The following is an 18708-nucleotide window of genomic DNA, read 5'->3' as shown; positions in this document are numbered from 1 at the left end:
TTATACATATGTATGTAAAATTTTACCAAAATATTAAATAATATATTTTTCTATAATTTTCCTATACTGTTGCTAATTCTAACATTTTTTATTTACACAATTTTAATATTTTTAATACTGATAAAATATAATTCGCAAGACATAAGCATAATAAAAAAATGAAGTAATTAAAACAAACTTTTTAATATTATTTATAAATATAACTAAATATATATAAATAGCACAATGTCATTATTAAAATTTTTATTAATAAATTTACATATTGTTATTTGAGACTATCTTAAATTAATCTTATTCTTAATTGAAATATTAAGTATAGCATTATTCATCTGTTTTTATGATTAATGCTATCAGATAAGCACTGTGGACAGAAAGGAAATTTCCTCTCTGCTATAAATACATATGAACATAAATATTTAGTGATAAAAGATTGTTTAGACATATTTCTAAAAAATTCAGATTACTTGTTTAAAATAGAAAATTGGTACAGCAATCAGTTATATTTCTAAATTTTTTAAAATAATTTTTTATGGTACATATGTATCTAGAGATATATAGTATATAATTTGATATATAGTATAGAGATATATAGTATACATAATGAGATGCATGTGATTTGATTTTGTTATCCTGTTACTATTGAGATAGATACGATTTATTTGAAACATTTTACCACACATTACAAACAATTTATGAAACAAAATATTACTCTTATAAATATACACATATATAAGCATATATAGCACACGTTCTTTTACTAATTTTTAACACTCTTTACATAATCATTGTTCAATTTTTCTTATTTTTAAACGAGTGTGCGAATATTATATTAAATATGCTACCATAAATACAATATTTCCAGATTTTGTATTTTGTATAAAGATATTTACAATTATTTTATTCTATTTTACTAAGAAAACATTTTCTAGATTTAAAATACGTAATTAAAGTTTAATTATTTACATATTTAAACACCTCATGATAATGTCTTTTTGTAAGAAATTTCAAAAATTAATATATTTGTTCAATGAATGACCAAAGTGTAATTTGCTTCATATAAATAAAATAATATCACAATTGAGTTTTTATAGAATTTAATAGTCTATTCTTATCTAATTGTTGTGCATATATTGAACTATTGAGAAATTTAATAGTTTCAGTCATCATGTTTAATATATAACTTTGCAACGTATGTATGTTCAAATAAGTATATAATTACATAAATATATTGTGAAATATTTGTCAATGCCACTCTTTTAAAATCAATTCTCTTAAGTATTGTTAATATATTTAAGATATCTTTCTAAATATATTCCTTAATATGTGTATGACACTACCTCTTCCTTATACAAATTTATTTTTATGCAGGTAAAAAGTCTTAGTTATAAAGCTTATTATTGCATACATAATGTTGCAAATCACAAATATTCTAAGATATAAACTAAATGAGGTACAAGTAGAAAATTTTGCCAATTATAAAATGCAAGCCTAAATACCTACATTCTTAATAAGTAAATGTATTTGTACCTACATAAATGTACAACATATATTTATAAATGTATAAACAGAGGAGAACTGTATCTAGATTATCTTTAATGCATACATATTTGGAATACACAGCAACTGTGTAAATCCAAATATTGTTACTTATTATAGATGTGTATACATGAATATAAAGTACTTAAAATATGAGTGTTTTACGATAATCGACTCGTACAAAACATTTTTAAATAGGAAATATGTAGTTTTAACTAGTCTGAATAAAATTTATAATTTAACAGAACAAATACAAAAATATAAAAATTTATGATTAGTGAAGTAAATATATATAAGTAACAAAACTGTTCATATAATGTAAATTATAAATTGCCTGAATAAAATTTGGTAACATTATATGACCGCATACTTCAATTATTGTTTTAATTTAATTTTAAATTCGTATTTCTAAAATTTTGCGAATAACTATGTATCATAATCTTCATCCAAAGTTGCAGTATGAGTAAAATTAGATGTTGGTTGATTATTTGTATTTACACTTGATGTATTTGTACTTAAATTCATAGGTTTAACTTCTGTATAAAAATTAGGTTGACTAATTTGAAACGATGGAGGCACAGACATTTGAAATTCTGGAACTTGAGGTACAGTATTTTTTACCATTTCATTACGAGTACCTGGATTATATATTCCAGTTCCATCACTGTTTTCTTCATTTTCATTTTCTTTCTTTACTTTAGTAGTTAATCCCATCTCCTGCTTTGAAAATCTATAAAAATATAATAATATATTTAAAATTTACAAATACCAAGTAAGTTATTTAATACTTACCCTGTATCTGGCTGTTGTATTGTAGGTAAATAAGTTGATGTATTTGATACATTTGTATTCATTGGAGCAGGTGTTAGAGGTGGTGTAGGTACTTCCTCATCAGGTCCTGATACATCTGGTAAAGAATTTACTAAATCCTTTAAAAAATCAAAACGGTTCTCTGATAAAATACATTGTTTCCTACAAAGAGATCAACAAATCAGTTAAAACCAAGTACTGAATTAATTTTAACTCAATTAATTTTAAAAAAATCCTACATATGAGAAGGACTCAAAGTTTTGGCGTTTTTAGCATTTGTAATTTCCATGGATTTTGTAAGTAATGAATGTACAAACAGTTCCAATGTTCTAGGTATACAAATAGTTAAGGAATTTACTTTCAAAATAAAAATATATCATTAACGGCTTAAAGATCTACGATGTAAACAACAATAATTCTTATATTGGCTTATGTTGGCATTAAAATTACTATTCTTATTATTAATTTAAAAAGGATATAAATTATAATCGGCACTGGTTGTGCAACTTTTCCAATTTCTTCATCAGTTTGCATAATTTTTTTTATTCTGCCCTAAATACATTTGTAAAAATAGGTTAGTCATATAATTAAAAATTAATATGTATATGGTCTTTTTAATTATATATTTCTTTATCATTTAAATGAGATTACAAGTAAATTACATTGTTTTTATTCAAATTATAAACATGTAATTTATATATGAAGTGCATTTTTGTGAAAAACTTCTCCAAACTATACAGAGTATTTTAATACTCACTGCTGGAAAACGTGCATTATATTTTTTCTTTTTACTTGGCATTGTCACAAAGTGTAGTACTTCACCTTACGCAAATTGTGTATAAATAAATCAGAGAATAAAACTTTGAAAAAATAAACGCGTTTATTGTATGTTGTATTTGCAGGAATCAAGGTGTTCCAAAACTTGACATGTATCTGTAACCTCTATGATGTATACATATACATTTTCAATAATCGTAAAGTATTTTACGTTCGTAAATGTAATACTTAATGCTACATTCATAGAATATAAGCTACTATGTGTTCTAAAAATACTTAAAACCAACATGTAATTTCAGATCTTAATTTATGAATATTAATATTCATTGCAGCAATATATATATTTTCGTATTTATTGTATTAATATATATTTCCCTTTCTGTGCAAAAATAATTTATGCTTATTGATTATACATAAAATTACTAATGGCATATCGTAAATTAAAGATGTTGCGTGACCTTTCCAAGATTTGGGGAATTTAGCGTGATTGCAGCCAGTGGAGTACTGCACTGGAATTCTGTACGCGTTACAACTTCAAACAATTTTGAAACAAATTCGATGTTTAAATTTATGTTTAAGACTAGTTATATTTAAAACTAAATATTTATAATAGATTGACAACTTTAACAAGATTTATGCTGTAATGAAATTTATTGAGACGCTGAGCTCAGCGTGACGGTTCTAACGATTCTTTAATTTTGAGTCGCAGAGTAGCTCATTTATCTACTTGAATTTACATGATAATCTATGATTAATTTGTTATCCAATAAGACAAACTCTTATTAACTAATGCTAATAAATTTTATTTTGATTGGAGTTTACAATATTAGAAAGCGAGCGATTTATGCTTTGGCAAAGCACTTTACCATGGTAACGAAAGTAAATATGAAATTCGAAAGTAATCACAGTTGTTACTGAGAAATAATTTTGTCATTAATCAATAAATTTGTTAAATAGCTTTTGTTCGTTGCCTCGGCTATGTTGCTGTACAGTTAAATTCGCGGCGCAAGAATTAACCCTATTATCATACAAAATATTCACGGTAGAGAGAGCCACAGGCGTACACCAGTTCAAAACAAAGATGACTACTTCTTATAATTCATCCTTACAAAATAATGTGAATTTAGGAACAATGATCTAGTTACAAATTTGAATTTGAGACTGTGTCAAATTGCGATTGTTTTTCTTTTAACTTTGTACTAATTTGATTATATGTAAAAGTTTTATACCTGTAACCTATTTTTAAAATACTAAAACGATAACGATGTTTTTGCAAATATATATAATTTAAACTTCCATTTTAATGAATACTAGATGAATAACGTCGTATTATACTAATGTTTTTAACCTATAATTGTAAATAATTTTAATTAATAGATCAAATTTATTTTATAATGGCAAACTCAAGCAATGATAGAGTTGTCGTTTTAATAGACATGGATTGCTTTTTTTGCCAAGTTGAAACAAAACTTCAACCAGAATATGCTGGAAAACCACTTGCAGTTGTACAATACAATCAGTGGAAATTAGGAGGGTAAAATATTTCAGATAACATAAATTATACTTAAATAACTTAAGTAGATAGATTAGAGAGAGATTCTAAATATTGCTAATATTTTTTAAATAGGATAATTGCTGTTAATTATGAAGCAAGGGAATATGGTGTTACAAGACACATGAGAGGTGAAGAGGCAAAAGAAAAATGTCCAGATGTTGTTTTAGCTAGTGTACCATGCCTTCGTGGAAAAGCTGATACATCAAGGTATATCAAAAAATTATGCATTTAATATTTTTTACACACACACAATGTGGGTGAATTACAAATGTTTGTATAGATATAGAAGTGCTGGTCGTGAAGTTATTAATGTTATAAAGAAACATTGCAATATAATAGAACGTGCTAGTGTGGATGAAGCATATTTAGATATTACTGACTTGGTTTGTAAAAGGATGTCTACGTATTCTATTTCTTTGAATCATTTAGTGACACAGCTTTCAAATACTTTTGTAGTAGGATATTCAGAAGTTGGAAAAAATGATGAAGGTAAGAAAAAATTACTATAAACTTTTATGACTATAAATAAATTTGTATATAATGTTGTTATATGATATGGGCCTTTATATGGTATGGATTTAGAAGAGAGAAGTAAAGGCACAGAAACTTGGATAATGAACGTTTTCGAGAATCTTGAAGACATAGAAGCACAAAAACTTGCAATAGCGGGACTTATAGTTGAAGAAATAAGAGCTGACATATTTGATAAAACAGGATTTAGATGTTCTGCTGGTATTGCAGGAAACAAGGTAAAAAGGTGTACCATCTATTTTATTACCTAATTAATTAAAAAAAGTAATATTGTATATGTTTAGATATTAGCTAAGTTGGCATGTGGATTGCATAAACCAAATCGACAAACAATATTACCTGCAGCTGCAGTATCAACTCTGTATTCGACATTGCCAATCAAAAAAGTTAGAAATCTTGGTGGGAAGTTTGGAGATGTCGTTGTTGAATCTCTCAATTGTAATGTTATGGGTGATTTAGTGCAGTATTCACTGCAATATTTACAAAAACGATTCGATGAAAAAACAGGGTATATTTATGAACTCATAATTTCGCTGAAAATAATAATGTATAAAAACATTACTTTGAGACTATGTTATATTAATATATTCATTTAGGTCATGGTTATACAATATTGCTCGAGGAATAGACAATGAACCTGTTAATATACGATTAGTATCAAAATCAATTGGAGCATGTAAAAAGTTCCCAGGAAAACAAGCTATTGTCTCATTAGATGTGGTAAAGTACATAATAAAATTTGTACATAGGAAAATTGTGAATTATTTCATTACATAATATTTTATTTACAGTTAGAACATTGGGCTGGTGAATTATCAGCAGAAGTTTGTGAACGTCTTGAACAAGATCTTGAAGAAAATGAGCGACGAGCAACGTTAATGACAATATGTTATCAGTATTATCAAAATAAGGCTACAGTATCACAATCACGTTCATGTACCTTAAATTCATATAAACCAGGAAATATGGCAATTCGTTGTGTACAAATCATATCTAAGTCAACACAATGTCCAATTGCATATTTAGGTATATCAGCTGGTAAATTTATACCAGCTAAAGGTAGCGGCAATTTTCGGAATTTTTTTAAATCAAACGAATCAGAGCCTCATAAGAAAATAGATGCACAAACAGAAAATACGAAAGTAGAAAGTATATATTCAGTAGAAGATACTACTAAGAAAATAAAAAGTGATTTAGATGTCGATAAAATTATCAATGTAGATTCTAATAGTGATGAAATTAACAATGCATCAAGTAATAAACTAAAACATGTTGAGAAAAAATGTTCTACAATAAGTCCACAATTAGGTGAACAAAGTTGTAATATCAAAACAGATTGGTCTCCTACTTCCAGAAGATTAAATAATTTAATCAATTCATTAAATGAAGGAAATAAAATAACATTTTATGAAAAGAAGGCAAATTGTTTTAATTTGAATGATCCTTTACATCAAAATGATTTTAAGGAATCATTTTTTATGAATGTTTTCAACCCAAAAGAAAGTAATTTGAAAGATACACATGTAAATGATATTAGGTTGATTGAGTTAAACGACAATGTAAATGTAGATATTGAGTTTGAAAATGTAAATGAAGATAGTGTAAAAAACGAGAAAAGTAATTTTGACGAAAAATTGGATTTGAATACAAAGGCGAATAGTGATAAAATGTATACAAACAGTGAAATGGAAAATGGGCCAATTTCTTCAAATATAAAATTAAATGAAAATAACAAAATGATTAACGAACAAGATATAATACAACTAGAAGAAATATTTCCTGATTTGAGTAATATTGATCCTACTGTAGTTGTATTGTTACCTTCATATTTACAAGAAAAAGCAAAATTATATATGAAAACAGAAAATAAAAAGGATATTTCAAAAGAAACTTTAGCGAAAATGAAGGGAAAAAATAAATTTAAAACCAACACTTCGAAAGGAAGAAAAGATAATGATATTTCTAGTTTCCTAATTAAAAAAAACTCATGTAACTCAATTGAAGTTCCTTCTAAACAATGTTTAAAATGTTATCAAATGATACCTATATTAAAATATCAGGAACATTGCGATTTTCATGTGGCTGAAAGTCTGCAATGGAACTTAAATAATTCAGTATTACATACTACAAATATAAAAAGGAAGGAAAATACAAGTGATGTAGATACCAATTCTATTAAACGTCGATTAAATGCAAATATTTTAAATTCTCACAAGAATCATAAATCCATATCATCATTTTTTTCGTAATATGAATTGACGTATTATATATTATATTGATATCTTATATCTATCTTAACGAAATAAATCTTAAATAAATATTTTGTGTATCATTTGTAAAAATATACTTACATTTTATGAAATATGTAGATATATATTTACAACATAGTCTTCTTAGAATTGAAGTAGTTCTTCTCTTTCAATTTTATTTGAATTAATGACACTTTTGAAATAAAAAGCAATAATACTGTAATATGCATAAAATGCTAATGTTGTATTGATTCATAATAAATTTTATTTAATTATATTGCTCCAGTATCTTTCATTTAAATAAATTAAAATGATAGATAATAATTAAAATAATAATAGTTAAAAAAATATTTTACTTTTAGGTATTTTATAATATACTTGTTCAACATTGATAAATTATGTATATGTACAATTAATACTTAAAAGTCGATTTGTACTTAAACAATCGAGTTTTGCAAATTCCGTTTTCACGCTTTCTTTGTATCGTTTCATTGAATCTTGAAATGTAGAAATCGTTGTTTTTATTGCATCGTTAGATGCCTTTAGCAATTGAAATGCTAAAAAAAATAATGAAATTTTAAAATAATATCTGAAAATATTATAAAATTGTACCTTGTTGTTTATCAATCTCTGCTTTCTCGATAGCTCTCATTAATTTATGCATAAGTCTTAGTAATTTTAATTGTTTTCGTGACAACATTTTTTGGAATAATATTTTTCCGAATTTTTGTTCGTGTTTTTTTATATATACGTCCAATTTAAGAACTGCTGCTTTTTCTGTTTGACTGTCCCATAAGATTTTTTTACAACATATATTTTTATCCATGATTATTGTCTTAAATTTTACATTAAATTGCACATTAGAAATATGAAGCTCAATAAATAATTCTGTTGTTTTTGAGTATAATTAAAAGTTTATACACAGTGGGGTCACCCTATATATTCTGAGTTGAAAAAATAAAGAAATTTGGTGACGATATAAATATATAAAAACATTTATTTATTCAAAAACAGTAATAAAAACATACATATACACTTTGGATGTTACAACGTTTATGAATGTTTATAGGAAATGTATAATTTAAAGAAAATATTTAAATAGCATTATATCCTTTTTTCCATACAGTGTCTTTTAGATATGCACCTATCATAGGATTATTGAGCATTGTTTCTACAATACCTTTAAATCCCAGTTGACTGGCTAATACATATTTACACTCCACATCTGACAATTCAGAAATTAATATTTTCATGTTATCTGTCATAGTATGAGTAATGCTTTTTTCCAGTCTGTACCTATAATAAAGTTAATAATGATTAAAATGGAAAGAAATGTCCAAAAATAAATTATTTCTTTAAAGCAATAATTAACTTGCCTGCGTACACAATTTCTTACAAGACTAGGGGTGAGCTTATTTACTGCTATAAAATCTTTCAAATATTTTGTTTCTCCATTTAATATACAATGGCTATAAATCAGATTAGCCCAATCTACGTGATGATTATATGCATGAATGACAACAAAAGCTTGAGAGAAGCTTAAGTTATGACATAATACTTTATCGATATCTCCAGGTTTTAAATTAAGTATACAGATTACTTGTTGATTATAAGACACAGTATTAAAAAGTGAAAGTTGGAGAGCAACTAATTGTACTTGATCAGAACATTGATTAGCAAGATTTAATTTATTAGCCTATAACATATTCATATTATAAATTTTTATTTATGCAAATAATCTAGATAATGTTTTACCTGTAAATAGTATTCTGTTGCGTGAGTATAATTAGTAACAGCTAAGTGTAACTGTTTCAGAATATTTTCAGTTTTGATGAATTTTTTTTCATGTTGAACAGTACTTTGCAATTTCATAAGATCTTTTGTAGCATCTGATATTATCGTATTAATTATATCTTCCGCTTCATTTTTCCACATATGTGCTAGTTCATGATATAATCGAAAATGTAAAGCTACCAGAGTAAAAAGTTCTTTATTTTCAGGACAATGACGCTTCAGGAATTCCAAAATTGCTGTTTCTAGCCCTATTACCTATAACATGTTTAATATAATATTGTATATGGTATTTATATATGTATTTAGAAAAATAAGAAGCGTAAAGAAACCTTATTTAATCCTTTTCCAAGTAAAAATTCAAATTGATCATTTTCTTTTAAAATTTGAAATACATAATTCATTTCTGTGAAACGACCAACACCTGTTACAAGACGTACCTAAAATTGTTTGATATTATATATTTTTTAAGCACAGTGTATAAAATTTTGTTTATTTAATTTTTGTAAAATAACGTACTAGTAATGTCCAATACTTAAGATTCTGCAAAACATTTGCGAAAATTTGACATTTACATAATACTGATGCTATCCCTTCCATATTGCAGGAAGTTGTAAAACAATCATGAGCACGTATTAATAATTCTGCAATCGTCTTCAGAATAAATGCTAAACAATAGAAAAGGTTTTAATAATAAATTTAGTTATTATAGGAATGTAATGATAATTATATTTTAGTATAGTACCGCTTGTTTTTTCGCCATGAGAATGTCCAAGCAATTTATTTGCCGTTTTTAAGAGTTTCCAACCAAGGAGTGAAACATCATTGCATAGTTCCATAATAACACGAAAATTTGTATTTAAGGAATATCCCCACAAGCAAACGTTATTTTCATATCCATCTACAAAAGCAAACTTTTTACAACCGTGTATAAATTTACAATATCATTACATACCTTCTACTGCACGATTAATATTTAGAGTGATATTTTCAGCCAAAAATGTTGCAACATCATCATTGTTTATTTTGTATGCAATAACTATATCATTAATAATTTCAGATTTATTTTTAATACTATCACTTTCTGTAATTTCTTGTAAAAATTCAATTGGATTGTTTAACATTAACAAGAACTGATAACTTTTTTCCAGTTGCATGGCTAATTTATAACATAATACAATGCGAAGACATATGTCTACTCCATGTTCCAGGATATTAAATAATTTTTCTAAAATTGATAAACACTCCATTTGTATTCCATGAACATCTTCATGTTTTAGTTTATTCATTTCAGTACTGATTGAAGTGATCACTGTAATCAAAGTTTTGTTATAAATATGTGCTAGTTAATAATTTGTTGCGATGAGAGTATAAATTAGACATACATGAAGAAGCTGAAGAAAATCTTTGTAAACCACGATTCTTTAAGGCATTGTATTTTTGTTGTTTATTCTTATTTACTTCTTTCAGAAGACTTTGTTGTTCAATATTTAAATCATTTGGTGAAATTTCCCCTTCTGCTAAACTCAAACATAACATCAGAATTTGTAAATCCTACAATTATAATTAAAACAGTTAATACATATTTATTAATAAAGGTTTAATGAAATTTACCTTATGTTTGTAATTAAAAATTGTACTTATTCTTAATGCTGTATCCAGTTTACCTAAGTCAATTAATGTATTAATTAAACTTTCAATTGCATTTTTCTCTTGTATGTTACTTAAGGTATAGCCAAATTTCAATTCATTTAGTCCTGATAACAATTCTGTTTTTAGTTTATTGAAGATATAAGGTCCATCATCTAATTGCACATTTTCAGGACCTGCTAACATACATGATTTCCACATTGCTGTTTCAAGGACATCAATATCTTGTTGCTCTGTTTCAATATTCTTTAAGGTTTCAAAAGCTAGTTTTAATATTTCATATCTGTTAAAACATATATTTCATATTTGATTAAATCCATATGTCATTGATGTCTCTAGATAAAAAATATCACATACCTTTCTTTATGAGAAGTAACTTTTTCAGCATGCTCAACAAAAAATTCTGCTGCTTTTTCATATGAAATGTTATATTTTTTAAAATTTAATGCACACTCGTTCCAAAAATTATCTTCAATTTTCTCATTTTTTTGTATATAATATTTAAATTTACTTCGGCACTAAAAGTATTAATAATTAAAATATTAATGATGAAAACTTGTACTTATATAAAAAATAAGATAATACCTGAGCTAAGATTATTTCAGACGAATTAAATCCCGCTACATTTGATAATTTTAATGCATTAGTATAATCTTCAGTTCTTATTAAATCATTAATGCACCTATGAATTTCTGTATCAAAATTATATACATTGTCTGATACCGTAAATGCCGCAAAATTTAATGCGACATTTGTTTTTTGAAGAATTTTTATAACTTGTAGCAAAAATGGAAAGATTGGAACGAAATCTGTAATGAACAAAGAAATTAGTTTATATCTGATTTTCATTATTAATTATTGAAATAATAATTCATACAAGATAGCAGTACCTGGAAAATTCTTATAAAAGTTACATTTTATCAAAATTTCGAGAAATTTTATTTGGAGATGTGTACTTCTTAGACCATAAGCGAGTGTTGCAATAAGGCATTTAATTGTAACAATTGCAATCCAGTATAAATTATTCAAGTATGTGGTATCTGAGCAATTCCAATCTATAGCTTCCTGAAAAATACATAATTCTCATATTATTTCACGTAATTGTTAAATATTGAAATAGTGCTTGATACATACATTACATTTGAGATCTACACATTGTGCTTTAAAATCCAATAATTTTTGTTGGCAACTTTTAAAATCACCATAAATTACACATTCTATGAGAAAGTCAAAAAATAAATTGAAGAGACTTTCCTACAATCAAACTGTATTAGGAAAATAAGATAAAACAGGATATTCATATAAAGGTAAAGTATACTTACAGGCATAAAAATTTTGTAAGCTTTACTAACGATAGTAATATATCCATATGTTACCATTTGATCCAATAAGTTATAAACTTGATTAGCTGTCCATACTTGTTGTTTTAAACATTCTTCATAATTAGAAAGAATTTCTTTATCTGTGGTGGATATTACCATCCATGAATAACAATATGCTGCAATTGAAGATGGCTAAAAAAGATATTCGATAAGAAAAGCATGGTATGTTCTGGAAAATTTTATAGTTGAGAAAAATATGAAATTATTAATATATAAAATACCTCATAACAGGATGCTAAAACTATAAGGAAAGGCTTTGAAGTTAACCGGGATGAATTGATTAAAGCACCAGGTGGATCTGGGCTTTGGAGACATTTCAATATAATCAACCACAAATCATCATTTGGAGAACAAATGTTATCATTTACAGTATATTCATTTATACTATGAGAATCATAAGTGCTTGCTAAATCTGCTGAGACTGGTGAATCATAATTGGGTGATACCTATTTAATAACGATATAGTATAGTATTTAATAAAATATGTTTTAAATATATGACATTTACTACTTACACTTTGTTTAACTCCAATTTTGTAATATAATGATTGTCTAACATCTCGTGATTTTATCTTTTGTTCATTACATACAGCTAATTGAGATTTAGTGAGTTGAATATTACTCAAACAAGTTAATAAATGTTCTCTGAGAATTGTGTTTTCAAAATGTTCTATATTTTCCAATATCTAAAAGCAATGAAGAGCATATTTTTCTTTTAATTTCAGAAGTCTTGTATAAATTAATTAAAATTCAAAATTATTACCTGGTTCAGGGGATAATTAAAGATGTGACAAACTAATACAAATTCAAACCAGTGATTTTTACTTGCTAAAAATTTTAAAAAGCTGATTGGGAAAGCAAAGTTGTGTGCTGCTGCAAATCGTACAATAACATCCCATATTTTTAATACATTTACGAACTCTTGACTATCATTAATTGAACTTTCAGTACAACTTGTTTGAAAACTACTTTCAAGATAAGACATTACAGTCTTTAAATCATTTTCATTTTTGTATATTATATTTTCTAGTAAATTTCCTGTCAATTAAAAAATATATTGGAGATCTATGATTACTAATTCTAATAAATATTCAATGAACATAATTACCAATAGGAATATTAATCTGTTTATAAATATAATTTGCCACGGTTATATGCAGCCTTAAATTTTCTGAATCGATACCTAATATTTCCATGAAAGAAATACAAGTATGTAAAATTTCGGGTTTCTCTAAATTTCGTAAGGCAAGACTATGCGCGTACAGAGCCGCTTTATATTTCCTATAAGTGTAGTATAAATGTGCATAATATATTCTGAAATACATAAATACATGAATTAATATATAATTCTTCTTTACCTTCTAGAAGAAACATTTCCAATTAGTTTTCCTTGGGAATGTTTTAAGCTAAATATAGCCATATTAGGACGGGCTTCTTTCAAATAGTATTTATATGTTAAATCTTCTGTATATCCATATTTTTTAACAAGAGTTTCATTAGAAAAATGAGGCATTGGTTCATTATTAAAACGCCACTTATATAATTGTTTAACGTTTAAATTTTTGTAACCATCTAATAATTCATACATTGTAACTTTGTTCTTTGGTTCTTTTTTTATGATGGATTCAAGAATTGGCACTTGTTTTAATGTATTCTGAAGAACTTCATTCGAAATATCATAGTTGCATAATTGCAAAGGATTTTTACTTGTAAATATACTTTTTAGAGTAATTTTTTTTAGTACTGTGCCTTTATCTTGATTGCATATTGCACTTTCTCTAGATTGGTATGAAAATATCAATACTAAAACTATCAAATAATTTTGCTTCAAATATTCGGTTACATCATCAGAAAGATAGTAAATTGTTTTAAAAATTCCTTCTGTTAATATATCTTGTAACGGTTCTTGATTTTCACACATTTTTGTCAATACATCATACAATTCAATGATCTTGGTTTCATCTTCCTGAGTACTTGTTTCACTCAAGCAATGTGCAAGACACAATTCTTTGTCAATTTTCTTCATAAATTCAGTTTTATTAATATTACAAGATTTATATGATAATATTGTATTAAATTCTGCTATTGTCATTGCACTGGCAAATATACGTGCTAGTAATAATTTCACATCACGTTGTTCTCTCTCTACAAATACGCCATACCTATATATTAAATATTAATAAATAAATATTTAAATATTTAAATATATTTCATAACAAATGTATTTTATATGGACTTACCTACATAAATGATTTTTTGCTAGATCTTTAATAAGAGTACTGGCATCTGAAGAATCAATAGCTTCAATCATATCTGGTACTATATCCAAAGTACGAAACAACGACTTGTATTCTTCATTAATTTCGTTTATTTCTTCTATTGTATCATTGCCATAGTAAATGTCAATCCAAAATCTCATTAGTTCGATTTTATTATTTGACAGTAAATAATCCCATAGCACAATATTAGTTACATTTTTCAAAAGAGATTGTTCAGTTATAGAAAAATATAATTCAGTACATAATGCTTGTTTTATATCTTCTGGTAATTTTATAATATCCTCTATACATAAAGAAGAGCTCAAGCCATCTTCAACCCTAAACAAATGGTATTTCTTACCTTTTGATCTATTTAAACTGATTATTTATGAAGAAACTTACATATATTTTTGTTCAAATTCTACAATACTTTTTATTATATTCCATGAATCTATATATTTATTTTCAAAGTGTGCAACACTTATTAGATATTCCGATAAATAATTTCTTAATGTAAAATCCTTGCAGTTTACACAAACTTTAAATATATATTCCATTGGATTTTTATCCTATAAAAAAACTACATTAATGTAAAGAATAATATATTGCTTGTCAGTACTTAAAATTTGATATACCATATTATTTAAAATATGAGAGGCCCTGTAAATTTGATGTTTCTTTAGAAGTTCTATAATCCAAGTTTCAACTTCTTTGTTGAAATAATGCTGAGCATCTTCGATAGAACATCTTCTTCTATAAGCTAGACATTTATAAGCAAGATTAATGTGAGTGCCCTTTGCAGAGGCTTCTCTAACAAGTTCTCTGTCCCCTAATATACGCCAACCAGACCAAATAATTGCAGGTTCTCCGGTTAAACATTCAATCGGAATGCCTCCCACTATTGTCTTCTCTGCCATCTTGTTAATATATTTTTTTTATAATATACCTGTATCATAATATTTTGCTGAAACAATATAGATTTCAATACAATTTATGTTAGGTTTTGTAACATATTGTTACTAACTTTTCATTACATTATATTTTACTGTAACACTTAAAAAGTTTTTACGTTATTTTATTAGATATAAAATTATAAACTACAATACTATTAGCATACAAAATTTTCTCTTTGCTGTTATCTATACACAAAATACATATATGACATACAAATGTACATTGTTGTTGTATACTATGCAATAAACGTTGTTTAACGTTTTACATTTGCGAAATGTCAAGCTTGATGACAATAAGAACTAAGAAAGATTCTTATCATGCTGTCACGGAGAATAATGAAATAATTACATTTGTTATCGATTGATGGTATTGACTATAAATAAAGTATAAGATTTCAACCAATTACACACAAATTACGTGTAAATTGCATTTCCAATTGTACATTTTAAATCATGAATGTATAAAACGAAAATATTCATGTTTATTCTCAATTAAAGGTCGACTAGCTGAGAAGCTGATAACTTTGCTGATAATGAACGACCACATAGTACCATCTGGGTAACACTATGTCATAAATTGCATTAAGATAATAAAAAATATTGCTATGTCTTATTGTTTTATTTTCTCTACTGGAAATACTATAAAAGTACATAAAAATTAATAAATTATTGCATAACAATAGTCCGGAGGAAACTTAAATACGCCAGTGATGATTTGAGAACCTACAAAGACAGAGTAGTTTTTATGACCGATAGATGATTTTTTAAATCCACGATTATGCAAATATTTAAATATTAGTTAAATATTATTAATCACTTACACTTCCAAAAGTTGATAAAGATAAATCAGCTATCCTGCCTGCGGTAATTTTAACCGGATTATTCGACATAGCAATGATTAAAATAAGACCGTGTATTGTCTTAGTCGGTAAATGAAACCAGTCGATCATGAAACAAGACAATCCAACATTACTGCTCTATGATCAAAATCAGAAATAGAACAATAGATTAAAAAATAAGTACATATTCTGAGCAAGTTACTAATAAATTTTTGTAAAAAATAATAGTTTATCTCGAGGAATCATTAATCTATATGTTTATATAAATTATCAGCTATAAATTAAATTTGATAAAAATTTATTAATAATATTACAAGTGGAAAAGTTATAGAAGTACTTTGAACGGTTTGATTCTTTAAAGTATATTGTATTTTTTAGTAAATTGTGAAAATATACCTTTTCTATTAGGAGTTCACCGATATAGCACAATATAAATATGTTAAATGTCAGAGATATTAGTAACATTGTATATGTCGTAAGACTGATGGTATTACTCTGTTCCCAATCCTGTTATGAACAAGCAATCATGAATATAATAGGATATTATAACGAAAATAAAAAGAAACGCACCGTTATACAATAATATTCGAGTAGACATATCATAAAGGTGGATCCAATGAATTCTAGGAAACATACTTCTTGTAGCACCATTTCTACTGCTGCCGAAAATCTATAATCGGTTATAATACAATATCATGTACTATTTTTATACTCACTGACATGTATAAAGACTTCTTTATATCAATTATATTATGTATATTAATATTAATACATTTATCACTTGTTTGTACCTTAAAATTCTCAAATGACGTTCAACAATTTCTATCAATCGCGCATTTAAATTAAGCGTTTCTTTCATATATTCGCCACGGACAAGATCATTCAATCGAGATATAATGATGTCGATTTGTCCACAGGTGTGTGTTGCGAAAAGAGCGGCTAATCCACAAGCACCGGCAGTTATGGAATACATCACGTATCCGCACATGCAGTGAATAACGTACACTAGATCGTAAATGGGGCTACTCTGAACGTCGTACAACGCGCTATATGTAGGATATACCAGAGGTTTGATTGTACGATTACGTTCATCGACAAACGTGCCGATCGCGTACTGTAAAATCGAGTGATAGATTGTTCCGCCGGTGTACATGAATACGGCGCAGATTATTGTCAGATTTCGACCCATTCGCCCGTATTTCAACATTATTTCGCGATCCTTATGTAGTTCCACCTGCCAGTAGGGACGTCCCCTTAACGAAACACTAAACGGTTTAACTTCAATGAAATATAAAATATGAAACTTATGTAGTAGAAATATTAGAATTTATTCATCGTTACGAAGATATGGAAAATTTCAAAGTCAAGAGTTTTCTCTGACGCGTTCACGCGTTGTCGATCATCGATGATAACCATATGATGATTGTATGTATACACGATAAAGAAAATACGTATATCACGCAATACGTATTATATTTTGTGATACGCAACGGTATAGAAATTAATTATATATTTCATTGTTCCTTTTAATTTAAAATGATACAATTCTCGTGCACGAAAAATTAGTGAAAATCAATGAGAATCGATGAACGTGTTAATTCACTGACCTGTTCCCAGTCAATGCACACCTGTTCGATGCAGCCTTTGATCCTCGGTTTGCGAAGGGTGAGCGCCCAGTATTTCATCAACGAAGTACAACAGAAACTCAGTAAACCGGATAATTTTAATCTCATTATAGTATCTTTTTCTTCGAATATGATATGCAGAATGCATGGAATAATGGCGAAGAGTAACACAAAATTACTGAGTGCAATTGCGATTTTTGGCAGAAATTTTTTCACATCTCCTACTGCTGCTGGCCAAATGCCAATGGATTGCAGGATCCACTTGCTGTGTTTGGTTACATAAGCGATATCTTTCTTATAGTACAGGTTTCGCGGTGTGTAATCACACTTATGTTGCATAGAGAGATGCATATTCGCGGATAGCTTGAAAACAACTGTTTACGATAGTTCGGTAGCATTGATTGAAAGTTGAGCTTGCGCTCGTGATATTGTGTGCGTGCATCTCTTTCATTACCTTGAAATCGATTACCATCAGAGAAGGGGACGTTTGAAATTATAGCGAAGCTATAGTATAACTTTCTGTCTAGACGTGAGTGGAGAGAGTTGGAGAATAAGAAGTGCACAACGATTAAGTACTTGTAGTGTTAAGAAAGAGTATAGCGTATACGTTTGTGGCAAATAGTAATATTTAAATACGTGAGTAAGTAACTCATAAATAAAATACTTTGGAATTTGTATGTGGTTTCTTTCGTCACTTAGTACGCAGAAAATATTTCTAAATGTAATAGACATAATAATTTACGTGGCTGAAAT

General features: G+C 27.0%; 5 protein-coding genes across 13 annotated transcripts; 1 reads left to right on the top strand and 4 right to left on the bottom strand.

The window, feature by feature from the left end:
• Positions 1–633: 633 nt before the first annotated feature.
• LOC126868526 (dr1-associated corepressor) lies at positions 634–3711 on the bottom strand. Its single transcript, XM_050624073.1, has 5 exons — positions 3104–3711; positions 2826–2898; positions 2586–2679; positions 2329–2508; positions 634–2266 (listed from the first exon to the last, which is right to left on the bottom strand). Exons 1-5 carry the CDS (start codon positions 3143–3145, stop codon positions 1963–1965), a joined length of 693 nt encoding a protein of 230 aa, XP_050480030.1. The 5' UTR covers positions 3146–3711; the 3' UTR covers positions 634–1962.
• A 470-nt stretch (positions 3712–4181) lies between these two features.
• LOC126868767 (DNA polymerase eta) lies at positions 4182–7735 on the top strand. Of its 3 annotated transcripts, none has more exons than XM_050624570.1 (8): positions 4182–4240; positions 4558–4657; positions 4751–4885; positions 4959–5167; positions 5261–5427; positions 5494–5717; positions 5806–5929; positions 6001–7735. In XM_050624570.1, exons 2-8 carry the CDS (start codon positions 4560–4562, stop codon positions 7456–7458), a joined length of 2415 nt encoding a protein of 804 aa, XP_050480527.1. In that variant the 5' UTR covers positions 4182–4240; positions 4558–4559; the 3' UTR covers positions 7459–7735. The 3 variants fall into 3 exon arrangements, with proteins under 3 accessions (XP_050480527.1, XP_050480526.1, XP_050480524.1); XM_050624569.1 differs by lacking the exon at positions 4182–4240 and adding an exon at positions 4247–4479; XM_050624567.1 differs by lacking the exon at positions 4182–4240 and having other exon boundaries at positions 4247–4657.
• A 114-nt stretch (positions 7736–7849) lies between these two features.
• Positions 7850–8313, bottom strand: LOC126868773 (uncharacterized). The gene is made up of 2 exons (XM_050624583.1): positions 8071–8313; positions 7850–8015 (listed from the first exon to the last, which is right to left on the bottom strand). Exons 1-2 carry the CDS (start codon positions 8282–8284, stop codon positions 7855–7857), a joined length of 375 nt encoding a protein of 124 aa, XP_050480540.1. The 5' UTR covers positions 8285–8313; the 3' UTR covers positions 7850–7854.
• Positions 8314–8437: 124 nt separating this feature from the next.
• LOC126868765 (spatacsin) lies at positions 8438–15818 on the bottom strand. Of its 7 annotated transcripts, none has more exons than XM_050624564.1 (23): positions 15706–15818; positions 15174–15502; positions 14941–15107; positions 14521–14877; positions 13639–14442; positions 13389–13561; positions 13044–13318; positions 12796–12966; positions 12503–12727; positions 12222–12413; positions 12034–12153; positions 11790–11964; positions 11485–11708; positions 11257–11417; positions 10864–11182; positions 10635–10803; positions 10205–10561; positions 9995–10150; positions 9769–9917; positions 9582–9689; positions 9214–9507; positions 8835–9154; positions 8438–8754 (listed from the first exon to the last, which is right to left on the bottom strand). In XM_050624564.1, exons 2-23 carry the CDS (start codon positions 15453–15455, stop codon positions 8553–8555), a joined length of 5400 nt encoding a protein of 1799 aa, XP_050480521.1. In that variant the 5' UTR covers positions 15456–15502; positions 15706–15818; the 3' UTR covers positions 8438–8552. The 7 variants fall into 7 exon arrangements, with proteins under 7 accessions (XP_050480521.1, XP_050480522.1, XP_050480517.1 ...); XM_050624565.1 differs by having other exon boundaries at positions 15656–15792; XM_050624560.1 differs by having other exon boundaries at positions 15563–15780.
• Positions 15819–15962: 144 nt separating this feature from the next.
• Positions 15963–18567, bottom strand: LOC126868775 (odorant receptor 13a-like). Its single transcript, XM_050624585.1, has 6 exons — positions 17938–18567; positions 17122–17564; positions 16901–17000; positions 16727–16837; positions 16313–16468; positions 15963–16214 (listed from the first exon to the last, which is right to left on the bottom strand). Exons 1-6 carry the CDS (start codon positions 18304–18306, stop codon positions 16158–16160), a joined length of 1236 nt encoding a protein of 411 aa, XP_050480542.1. The 5' UTR covers positions 18307–18567; the 3' UTR covers positions 15963–16157.
• Between the last annotated feature and the right edge of the window lie 141 nt (positions 18568–18708).

This window comes from Bombus huntii, chromosome 8 (assembly GCF_024542735.1).
Source record: "Bombus huntii isolate Logan2020A chromosome 8, iyBomHunt1.1, whole genome shotgun sequence".
Lineage (NCBI taxonomy): Eukaryota > Metazoa > Arthropoda > Insecta > Hymenoptera > Apidae > Bombus > Bombus huntii.
The sequence above is the reverse complement of the archived record's forward strand: the minus strand, read 5'-3'. Positions and strand labels throughout refer to the sequence as shown.